At 39.1% G+C, this 12,479-nt stretch overlaps 1 protein-coding gene across 6 annotated transcripts in view; it reads left to right on the forward strand.

Moving 5' to 3' along the window:
• Positions 1 to 12,479, forward strand: part of GPATCH4 (G-patch domain containing 4) — a 254,414-nt gene that overhangs the window by 175,616 nt on the left and 66,319 nt on the right. For all 6 annotated transcript variants that reach the window (XM_044079770.1, XM_044079773.1, XM_044079775.1 and 3 more), the window contains one exon: positions 10,376 to 10,426. In XM_044079770.1, coding sequence (XP_043935705.1) covers positions 10,376 to 10,426 — 51 coding nt within the window. The remainder of the gene's footprint in view (positions 1 to 10,375; positions 10,427 to 12,479) is intronic.

A 12,479-nucleotide genomic window follows, 5' to 3' on the forward strand; every position in this document is an offset into this window, starting at 1 on the left:
ACTGGATGGGTAGGTACAAATTTATTCAAGGCATAGCGGATCGATTTGGGAAGTGGTAGAAAAGGGTGACAAGGTGTATGGCAAGGCATCTTTTGGTCCAGGGATATTTTTCCTAGTATATTCTTACTCAGTCTGAGTAAGAAACAAGGCGCAGTGAGAAAGCAACAGATGGTTATTGTTTGCAAGTTGTCCAGTGTCTTGAAAGTAGTTCCATGTAACATCTTTCAAAATATGTTTTTTGTGTGTTTTGAAGCTGTCAAATGTCTTCATTTGACATGGTTATACAGTATACATTATGGTTGTATAATATAACCAACTTTGCCTCCCTGTTTTACTACTTATTTCCCTGGCCACACCAACTCTTTCCTCCTCTCCACTATAACTTTGCCACCTCTCCTTCCACTCCACCCACTATAACTGACACAACTGCCGTTCTTTGCTATTTGCTGTCTCTTCAGTTATTATTCACTCTTCTGTGCACTCCACTTACTATTCATCTATTTTGTTCCACCAACTTGACCTCTATCATTTTGCTCTACATGCACAAAATGCATACTTTTAATGATTTCTACAAGGCATTAATGTTGCTCGCATGTCTCTCTCTCTGCCCTTTTTAATGTTCTTAAACTTGCAGTGTAACTTGGTATGGTTATGACATGAATATTATTTTTTGGCATCTTTTTATCGTGTTTGTGGAGCTTTGTCGATACTTTTAATGATTATCTACAAGGCATTAATGTTGTTCCTCGCATGTCATTTTATCTTGCCCTTTTTTATGTTTTTAAACTTGCAATGTAACTTGGTTTTGTTATGATATATGTGTATTATTTTTTGGCATAATCTTTTTTATCATGTGTTTGTGGAGCTTTTCTCCTCGGGTCTCCACTGAAAATGGGCCCCCAACCCAGTGGACTATAACCCAGTTAACAAAGGACAAATAAATAAATAATAAATTTGGAATATGATTCCATGTAACTGAGTCAGGTTTTGTGAATCATTTCTTCTGTTGTTGGTCTGACCATAGTAATCCAGTCGTATGGCATGGCTACTCTTAAGTGAGTATGATTGGCTCTTTACAGTTAGAGGGGAGCCTTTTAATGGAGGCATTGATCGAGTATTATAAATTTGAATATTAGTGTGCTAAGCATACTTCTCAACTTCTAAGCATTGCAATAAACTGGGAAAAATCAGACCATAGTTGTATGTATTTAATGAAGGTCACCAGTAATGTCAGAAAAAATATAATTTTCGGATGAATACATCAAACAATAGGTACCAGTAATGCTCACAGTTGTCAAATATGTGGAAGGTTGAGAGGTATGGTGCTAAGTATCATCAAGGCCCTGCTGTGTACTGTTACCCACTGGAAGCCCTTTCAAAGGTCACACTGGTAGGTGCGATTGTCAGATAATATTTTATTTTTTGTTGATTGAAGCTTTCATGGTTTAGTACTAGAGTAAAGTAATAAGAGAACTGGAGAATGGTGTACTTAATCTTGGGAATGAGGTTGTTTTGTACATAGGGAGCACCATGCATTTGGGGACATGAGATGATGTTCAGTGGCAGAGTTGCAGAGTTTCAGTTTGAGAACTCATTTTGTTAACTATCCTATATTTATGTAATGTTAAAGATAAGATAAAGAATGGGTCAAACACAATGCCAAGATATTTCGTTATGATGCATTTGTAGTAGTATTGCTTAAGTCTTTTAGTTTAATTGCGGAAAGATTTGATAGCTTTTGGGAAGTAGCAAATAATGTAACACTGGGTTTGTTGGAGTTGATTACTAGTCTGTTGCAAGTCCAGTCCAGTTTCAGAGAGTAGCAAAATAGACTTACAGTATCTGTTATAGCTGATTTTTTTTTTCTGGAGTCTAAAAGTAGTAGTAAATTACCTGAATGCGTAACTATGTTAAGTTATTTGTGAAAAGGGAGAACAGGTAGCAGGTTAAGAACTGAACCCAGGGCAGTCCATTGTTAAAGTTGCCTACCTCAGAGTAATGGTTATTGCTGTATGCCTGATAAGTTCTATTTTCAATGTAGCTTTTAAATCACTGTATAGTATTTATCCCTAAATTATGTTTGTTTAGCAATAGTGTATGATTGACAGTTTTGAAGGCTCTTGTGTCAACAAAAAGTCCACCTGTACGGGGCACTCATTCCTTTTGCAGTAAATTCAGTTGGCAACTGCATATATTGCAGTCATGGTACTGAAAGCATTGTGGAGATCATGTTCATCGCATATGAGACCATAATTATTTATGTGATTGCATAATTTTTAAGACACATTGGGCAGAAGGCAGAGGTTTAAAGTTGACCTGTGATCTTTACATTCTTTGGGAGCATATATTTAGGTGAGGGAATTATGTTGGATTGCATGGAATGTAGTGATTGTGCTAATCAGGAGAAGGTTCTAGATTTGTGAGAGAGGCTTGACAGAGTTAGCATATAACTGATAGTTGTGATTTATTTTGTTTGAATGTTATCAATTGAAAGTAAAATTTGGGGCTACAGACTGTATGAGTATATAATTGTAGGGTAGCAGCTTCATTATTTACTTGCTATGGGAAAGTGTAGTAGAACAACGTTTTCCTAAATTTTGAATTTTTATGTAGGAAGTGTCTGTAGTTAACTGTAAAAGTATCCTGTTCACAGTCTGCAGTTGGGTTTGCACGAGTAGTACATGATTTTAACAGTAATTTGTTTTATTCATTGAGAACTGTGACCACTGTAAAATAATTCAATCAAGTCACTAATATTGGAAGACATGAAGCTTAGAACACTTAAGGAGAGAAATAAAGCTGTTGTAGAAGTCCAAAAAGTAGTTTAAAATGCACCCAGTGAAGTCTGAAAAAGTGAGAAAGCTGATACAGCAGAGAGTGGAAACCATTAAAAAAGAATGTCTTTTGCCTATACAGCCTGGGACTTTTTTGCATCACCTGTTTTATCACCCAAGGCTAATATATCTTTTCTGCCTACTCATAGTATTGGTGAAGACAAATGGTCCTTAAAGTATCTGGGAAGCCTGTACTGAGTAAGGTACGAAAATTAAAATTGAAGCAGATACTGTTCAAGATAGAGACAGATAGTTGCGTAGCAAGGGTGGGGCGAAGGGGGCACATCCAGAATAGCTGTAGATACTGATAATGATGAGAAGGGAGAACTCTGTTTAATTTTTGAAGGACCCAAAAGCATACCATAGATCCTCATTGGAGAGTAAATTCACGAATTGCTCATAAAAGTTAGTCCGATGTCGGAGCCTTCACTTTTAGTTAATGCAGGTGTCACACCTAGAAAAAAAAAGCAACAAAAACTAAGTGTTCCTTCTCTCCAGACATCCAAAGAAAAGGAGTGGATGGATTTTTCACAAGTTCTGTTTAAGGCTGTGATGGCATGCAGGCAGGGCCTGCTGCTGTTTGTACTTCCACTCCACAAAAGTGACAGCTGTACACTTTCTTGAAAATGAACAGGATGAATCTGACACAGATGAGCACTCTGTAGCATATTCATCCCAAATCCATTCACTAGGCCAAGTGTCTTCTGATGAGATTAGGATTGGGAGAGCCTAATAGTTAAGGTGTTTGCCTTACAAACACAAGGTGCAGGGTTTGTGTCTCACAAGCGGTAATTGACTAGGCTTAAAATGGCTCTCAAGGGCAGTTAGCCTAGTACTGATCTATGAACCTATGATGATTCCCTTTTACTTATTCCCTGCTGAAGTTTAATTTGGGGAAACTATTAATAAGATGAAGCATTTTGAATAGGAATCCAAACAGATTTCTGAAGTTCAACAGATAATACTATAGCTTCCCAGAAGTGGGTACCCTTGCTCCTGCATCTGTACCTCGTATCCTGGAGTCTTTTCCGGACACTTTTGCATCCATTTCCACTGCACCAGTCTCCCAACCACCAGCTCCAAAAAGACATGACTGGTTTTACAAGTTACCCAAGGACTTGAAATTTCTGGAGAAAAACCCAGTGGCAGACCCCTCTGTGTTTTTCATGTCGATAGACCAAAAGCATTTTACTTAACTGCCTGCTGCCAGTGCTCTTACTTTGGATAAAGACAGCAGGACGTTGGACAGGTTGAGGAAAATGGCCTTTAGAGCTCTGAATTATCAGACTCGTATGGCTAAATGCCTAAGTAATTTAAATAACATTTTGTCCTGCAGTGAGAAACCTACCAATTAACAACCAATAAATAACAGGCTTCATCTTTAGCTCTGGCTTCCCAAGTGGCTAGGCACAGCATTAAATGCAGCTGTGATGCAGGTGAAGCTTCCTGCAGGGCAGCAGCTATAGGTTCTGTGATCAGGAAGTATGTATGGTCACATTCTCAGCCCCTTCCAGAAGCCATTAAAGTGAAACTCATGGCCACTGCTTTAAAGAAGAACCTTTTGTTTGGTCCTGATACTGCCAGTCATTTCAGACAGTTCCAGGAGTAAGATAAAAGTATGAAAGACTGTAGCTACCTGCCTTGCAGACGTATGGACATATCTTTATTACCACTCTGAAAAGATACCAAAGTAATACCTAGCAAATCCCACTTCCTTTGCTAGCAGAGTTCCCAAGCCTTCTCATAAGGTCAGGAAAATACCTTGGAAAAGATTCCATAAACCAGACATGGACTCTAGATCTGTGAGGCTTCCTTACCCAGACAAATTAGCATGACTCCTTTCTGTCCCCCACCCCACTCCTCAGACCATCAATTCCCCTAACCAAAACAGCTCACCTCACTTCAGACAAATGGGTGCTTTCTGTCATCCAAAAGGTATGCAGAAATACCTGGAAAGAAGCACATCCTTCCATTGGCATCCATCCTTCACAAAATCGGATACAGTTGTTCTATCCAATCATTCAAACCTTGCTAGAGCAGGGCATAATAGATTCAGTGCCTCCATAAATGTGGGGAAAGGGTTCTAATTTGGACTGTTCCTCATTCCAAGAAAAGGATGAGACTGTAGACCAATTCTGAATCTCTCCACTCTGAACATCTATCTCCTTGTTCCATCTTTCAAGATGTCCCTGCAAAGTCTTCTTCGTTTCATCCTTCTTCAAGCCTTCTTGGTGTCTTTGGACCCAAAGGAGGTATATCTCCGCATTCCTGTTCATTCAAATTACAGTCAGTGTCTGAGGTTTTATACTGACTTATCACACTTTCGGTTATCTACTTTGCCTTTTAGACTGTATAGAGCCTCTAGAGTCTTCATGAAGTGCTTCATCCCAGTAATAGCTTGCTGCAGGACTTGGTTAATCCAAATATTCTCTTACTTGGACGACCTATTAATGCAGGCTTCTTCCCAGCAGGTACTCTTGACTCATCTTAAATTCATCATGGCCCTACTTCAAACCCTGGGTTTCAAAATCAATCTGAAAAAGTCAGCAATGAAGCCAGTCCAAGACCTAGTTTTATTGTGGTGCAGAGTAGACACCAAACTCATGCAGACTCTCCTTCTGGTATACAAAGTTCAAAACCTCACCAGTCCTTCCTTTCTCTTCAGTCCTGAACTGCAAAGGAGATTCTCATAGCACTGTTATCCATGGCAGCAACCATCCCCATGGTCCCCTTTGCCAGACTTCATATGAGGAAGATCCAGTGGTACTTGAAATCCACCTGGTCCCAACATTCTGTTCTCGAGTACAGGTTCTTCTGCTGCCTTACCTAAAGAAGGATATACTATGGTGGATATCACCGATGAAGCTAAACCCGGAGTTTCGCTTCAAACTGTAGACACCACTCCAGGAGCTGCACACAGATCCATCAGACAATGCATGGGGGGCATGGATGGACAACCTGAAAGTTCAGAATCAATGGCCCACAAATCTCAGATCAGAGCACATAAATCTAAAGAAGATGAGGGCACTAACTCTGGCCCTGCACTGTTTTTGCAGGTCTTGGAAACCAGAACCATTAAGAGTGTTCACAGACAACACGATGGTCATGTGGGATGTAAATACTAGATCTTTCCAGCTGTGCAGACTTTCTCTTGGTTTGGTTGCAGGCAACAAAAGCAAACCTCTCACTCCATATGGTTTACATTCCCTCACAGGATAATGTCCTAGCAGACTCTAAGCAGATCAAGGGAAGATCCCCATTAATAGATCCCGAACAAAGAGATCTTCCTAGGCATAGTTCACAAATGGGGATATGACAGATAGATCTTTACCACCACTGACAACAAACAGCTTGTGCTTATTTGCACTAGGACCTACTGTCCTCAAGCTTGGAAGGTGGATGCCATGTCCTTCCCTTCTAAAGGGAAGTTCTTGTATGTCTTCCCTCCACTTCTTCCCAAGGTCTTGTTGAAGATTCAAAGAAAATATCCAGTGATCTTACTGGTATCTCCCTATTGGCCAAGACGGCACTGGTTCCCCCTTCTCTTCCAACTATCTAAGGGCCATCACCACAAGCTTCCCTCCACAGTGGAACTGCTCACATGGCTGAAGGGATCACCGTTTCATCCGAACCTGCCATCCCTCAGCCTGACAATTATGGATGAAATGATTCTGATTCAATTTTCTTAGGACATGCATAAGGTTCTCCAGGAAGCAAGAAAACCTGCTACCAGAAAATCTTGCATAGCAAAATGTAAAAGCTTTACTATATGGTATCTCTCTAAATAGCAGGTCTGACTTCAGGCTAAAACCCAGTGGTCTTGTCTTAATTGTGTAAGCTGGTGTATTCTGGCCGAGCATACTCGTCTATTAAGAGTCTGCATGCCTACCCTTCAACCCTCCGCTTCTGGTCAGACTAGAGGTAGAACAATTCTTAAAAGGTGTACTCCACCTGAAACCTCCTCCAAGAAAAGCTGTTCTCCCTGTTTAGAACCTCAATTTTACACTGGAAAAACTCATTCTTCCTCCTTTCAAACCAGCCGCATCTGTTTCTCTCAAATTCTGTACTTTGGAAACCACCTCTGCCAGATGAGTCTCTGAACTACAGGCCCTTTTGGCAACCCCCTTCCTTTATTTTTCATAAAAACAGTGGCTCTAAGGCAATCCCTCCTTCATGCCTAAAGTAGTAAATTAACTCTGTCATACTATGTCTTCCCACTGTCTTCCTTAAACCACAGGATAATAGAGAGAATTATGCATTCCCTCGATGTGCATAGACTGCTCAGATTTTACCTAGGTAAGACAAAAGATATTCACAAATCTGATCAGTCTGCTTTTCCAAGATTCCAAGTTAGGAAACCCAATTTCAAAGCAAATTATTGCTAACTGGATTTCTAAATCCATTCCTTTTGCTATACTGTGCACAACTATCTGTCGAGCAAATGCTCATTCTACTAGAACAATGGCCTCACCTGTAGCCCTTTACAAGGGAATTGGCTGTAGAGCAATTTTAGAAGCAGGTGTTTGGTCATCTGTGCATACTTTCACAAAACATGGCTGTGTGGCTTTTTTCTAAATCCAGAGCTGCCTTCACCAGGTCAGTCTTCTCTGGATTATTAGGCAATTCATCTATTTCCCCTACATCATCCCTTCACACACCTTAAGCTTTGGGAATGCCACAATATCCAACAGTTTGAAATACTTCAACAGTGATCTGAGGAAGAAAATAGTACAGCTGTGTAAGAATTAATATAACAGTAGCTGCCCTACTGGTCACTATCTTATTTTTTCCCTCCCCACCTTCCCTGGTTCTTTTCTCTTTTCTCCTCCTGAACCAAGGGAGATTTCTGTCCTGCCTCTCCACACAAATATGACCAGTTTATTGTGTCTCAAACCTGTTTATTCTTACTGCTTTGAGATGATCTGAGGATTTACGCTCGAATGTCAGCTTATGTACCCTTATGCCCATAGGCTTAGGTGATGTGTGGTTCTATGGAAAGTTTCAGCAACTCAGCGAGACATCCAGGTTATTTGGCAAGATCACTCAAGAATTTGCATACTGCAAAAGTGATCAGTAGGCTATCAACTGTTATGGTAAGTTCTTACACAACTGTACTTTCTGTAGCTTAATTTTTGCCTATTCTATTGCTGGATTTCCATTTTGAATTAATTTCTCTCTCGGCTCTCTAGATTGTCAAATTCCTAACTGCCCAGGTCCCATAACTTATCCTGTAGATAATGTAAATAAATCCTGTCTACATTTATGACTAGTCATTCCTATGTAAATTAAATTTCTCTATTGCTATATATATGTAAATGTAACCTGTTTATTGTATAACACTTTTATAGAAATCAAATTGTATTAACTCCTGTCTCGATTGTGTTACCCATTGCATGATTCTAAAACTCCATTTCTACTGTTAGAGCTGAAAGTCTTTTTTATCTTTGTAATTTTTTTGTAATTTTTGTAACGGTAAAGGAGGTTTTCTCCATAGGCCTCTGCTGAAAATGGGCCTGAGTGCCCAGTCAGACCACCAATAGGAGTAAATATTGCTAACTGTTGCAGAAATGACACTAATGAAGAGTGAATGTTTTTTAATTTTTACAACAGAGCTACTACTTTGAACGTGTTTTGCAACAGTGGACAGACTTCTTGTAATATAAGTTAGCATTGCTATTGATACAGTTGTCTGTTCTTTCATTTACTAGAAAGTTGTTTAATTTATTCATAGTTTCATCTGTTTATTATCTGATTATTTGGTGTTTCTAGTTCAGTCACAAGGATGATAGAGCTTATCCCAGCATTCAGTGAGTGTAAAAGGATAATAATTCTGGAGGGGATGCTGTAACATTACAGGGTGTGTCTCTGTGTGTGTGTCTGTGTGCCTGTCTGTGTGTGTGTGTGTCTGTGTGTGTGTGTACAGCACTGTTCTGAAATCCTCTTTCATTACTGACTTTTGGGCAGCCTGTTTTGGGTATACAGTATATCGGACTGGTTGTGAATTGACTTCTAATACAGAGTTGTACTTGTGTATAGAAAAGATCGACAAAGTTGTTTAATGTGATGTTTTAAATATCAAACATTCCTGTTCATTATTTAGAATAATATTAAGTTACAAAATATCTGTATGTTAGAGCTAAGGCACCAGGGTTGGTCCGACTTTACTTTCCAAGACTTTAATTATACACTGGTGAATTTTAAAATTGAATAGTTCTGCATTCTGGGTAGGCTTTTTCTTTTTGTCATCCATATTGATGTTCATTGCCAATTCCCAGAACTTATTTTTTGCCCCTCAAACTTGAATAAGTATAATACTTTTAGCACAGAAAATATCCAGTCTCCTCCAGCTAAGAATTCTGAGGAGACTAAGAATTTAAGTCTGTTATTTTATGGCTTGTTGCAGTACACTGTCTTTTGAAGTAATATAAAGTGTTCTGTTTGGTGGTTTTCAGAATACTTCCTACTAAACTTGGGAGTATCGAATCCTAGCCTAACCTCCAAGACGATGACTTACTCTCTGAAGCCCAACATGGAGTCTGTTCATACCATAGTACTAGACAGCTGTACTGTCCTTGGGAACCATAAACCATGAATTAAGTAGGGGAGCACATTGTGTCCACTCTGTTCCTTGACCTCTTCAAAGCCTGGTACAGTATCTCACCAGCTTCTGTTACATAAATTTGCCACCATGTGCCTCAGTGGAAAAAAAAACACAACCTGGTTCAGTAGTATTTTTACTGATGTAAGTTCATGTGTAAAATGGCAGGATTCTGCCTACTTCATGTGTACATGTTGGATAGGAATAAATACTTTTATTCCCACACATTATTATTTCACTTGTGACTTCAGAAAATAATCTCTATTTGTTTACTGCATCTGACCTTTGATGATAGGGGAAGTATGACTTAGTGTTATGTAGATCATAATCCAGCTTCTTAGATCAGGGTAGGCCGATGGGCATACCTGTTTCAGAGTTTAGAGGTACAAGTCTTGTCTATGCAAAGAAAATATCGTTGTTTTTTTTTTCAACTGCAGACCAGGCAAAGCAAGGCAGGTGGGAAGAGAACCCTTAATCTTCCTGCCACAGTGACTATAAATTTCTCAAAGAACTACTGTTATGTTTAGTGTACTTCAGCAGTAGTACGTATAGGAATGTACAGGACAGGTAATATGATTAAAAGTGGATATGAATTATGGAGCTGGATGGGAGTAGATGTGTAGTATTGATGGCCCTACATGATTCTTCAGCAGTTGTCTTTTGGTTAAAAATGACTTGCTGTTTGTGGTTGTATTGAAGGACTAAAATTTCCTTTTGTAACATGGGGAGCCCTACCTAGGACTACTGTTGACATGCTTTGAAATTTTTTTTAATTCATCTTAGCTGGATCTTAATCAAAGTTTAAAAAAAAAACTAATGGGATAGTGATGCACATCTGAAGACTCATTTAGGCTAAAAATGCTCTTGTTCCAAGGACAAAAAGAAAACTGTTGCTTCACACAGTAACATTCATGCTTCTCTGTTTTTACTCATCTTTCTACAGGCTTACAGATGAAGAACTACTCAGAGCATGTGGAGGTCTCACTGCCCACAAGTAAGTATAGGTACATTGTACACGTCTCAGAATCATTATAACTTTAGGCTTGGGTACTTTCCAAGTTGATTATAGTGACTGTTAGCTCTATGCTTTAGTGGTCTTGATCTGTTTAAAGTCGGCCACCTTTCTGGCAGATTTGAATATCTATTATTTATAACAGTACACCATCTGAAGAGTTCCTTTGATCCCACTATATATGTATTGGGTAACTGGAAATAATGTTTTAACAATGAAAATTTTACAGTAGGACATTTTTTAATTTTAAAACAGATTATGTGGAGGCAACAGCTGTGGGTAAACAGTGGAGATGTTAAATCATTCCTATTGCTGCAGTAGCCTTTATGCTATATGGGTTGTTACAACAACTGGTCAGCTTCAAAAAGCTCTGCCTCCCCCTTCCACAATCTTCTTCACTCTGACCTCTGACTGGCTACCCCAAAGGTAAGAAATCAGCAGTCGGACTGAAGGTTTCTTCAGTGTTTTCTTGTCGCCTCAAGGAGAAGCATCTCTGGGGCTTCATAAGAACAGCAGTCTGCTTAGTGTTTCATTCTGGCAGATAAACACCAATGGGAGCCCTCTGCACCCAGAAATTGCCCTATATTTATTGTATATAGATATAGCTTTGTTTCCTTTTAAATAATGCTGTTTAAGATACCCTGTATTTCCAGTATTGGAAGTCTGATGTCAAGGACCATTATTTTTGGTTGCTGTGTTCTTTTTTACTTATTGGGCTTGTGTAAAATTTGAATGTTATATTTTAATAGTTTTCATGTGATAACCAGCATGGGTGTATGTCGGTGTACTGCTTATGCTTATTTTGTAACAATTTATCTGCCAGTTTGGTATTTCTGTCAGTGTGTTGGCCTATAAGCTAAGGCTAGCAGTGAATTTGTGTACCACTTCTTGTTCTTTCCCCTTGTGAAGGGACTGCAAAAAATGTTTTGAGTACAAGTGTGTTTCTTGTGGACACTGTGTACCAACTTAACCTCTGACCAACTCACTTCAGCAACATTTACTGCTTTTGACTTCTGTTCCATGACCGCAGCATGGATATATCATCCTGCTGTTTTTTCTCCCATCATACCTAAAAAGAAAAAAAAAATCACTTACCAAAGAGCACTTGCAATAATGGTGTCAACACCTCAGCCAGTAATGGGTGTTCCACAGACCGTTCACTTAACCTGTCTGGTTTTCTCTGGTGTAGTCCTTTCCACCATCAAACACTGGAGGTCAGCCACATCAGCTTTGGCTGTTCCAATACCTGATACAGGCATGGAAGCACCATGTTTAGATCCATGTGGTAAGTGAGGCAAGAGACTGTTAAGACTGGCCAAACATCCCCCTTTTAAATTAGTCTTCAACAGTGACTCTTACAAAGAAAAAAAAAACATTTAAACATCATTTACCTAAATGACTTATTACAGTTAAAGATTAATTTCTTATATTCATTTATTTATTTATTCATTTATTTATTTATTTATTGCATTTGTTTACCGGGAAAGTCCACAGGGCCAGAAATGAGCCCATTTTCAGTGGAGGCCCGGGGAGAAAAGCTCCACATGTAATTACATAACAAAGAAAAATTAAGCACAATCCATACAGAGTATATTAAGGTAGATATAGCAATTAAATAAAGTAATAACTGCATACAGTAATTTGGTTAATAACATTACATATATTGATAATTGACACTGGCTAGGAAGGCATCACAGGCAATGAATCCTGGTACACAGAAGCCATTACGGGTGGGCACCCCCAATAAAACTCTTGAGGAAACAGGGTCTGATGATTTTGATGGAGGCAGGGATAGGGCTTTTGCAGATTCACAAGCCCAACTCTGACTGTGAGGAAAATATTTGTTGTTTCCCTCCAGTGGACAAATTTTGTTTTAGTCAAACCATTGCCAAGATGAAGAGTTTTTTTAATGGAAACAAATAAATGTTCCCCCTGAACTGAGAAAATATGTTACAAATAGACATAATTCATTCCTGTCCCATCACTCGTGAATCATCATCCCTGGAGGATGCGTTGAACGTTGACTGTAATCACC

Source organism: Protopterus annectens, chromosome 8.part0, assembly GCF_019279795.1.
Source record: "Protopterus annectens isolate FY-2018-M chromosome 8.part0, PAN1.0, whole genome shotgun sequence".
In the NCBI taxonomy this organism is placed as follows: Eukaryota; Metazoa; Chordata; order Ceratodontiformes; family Protopteridae; genus Protopterus; species Protopterus annectens.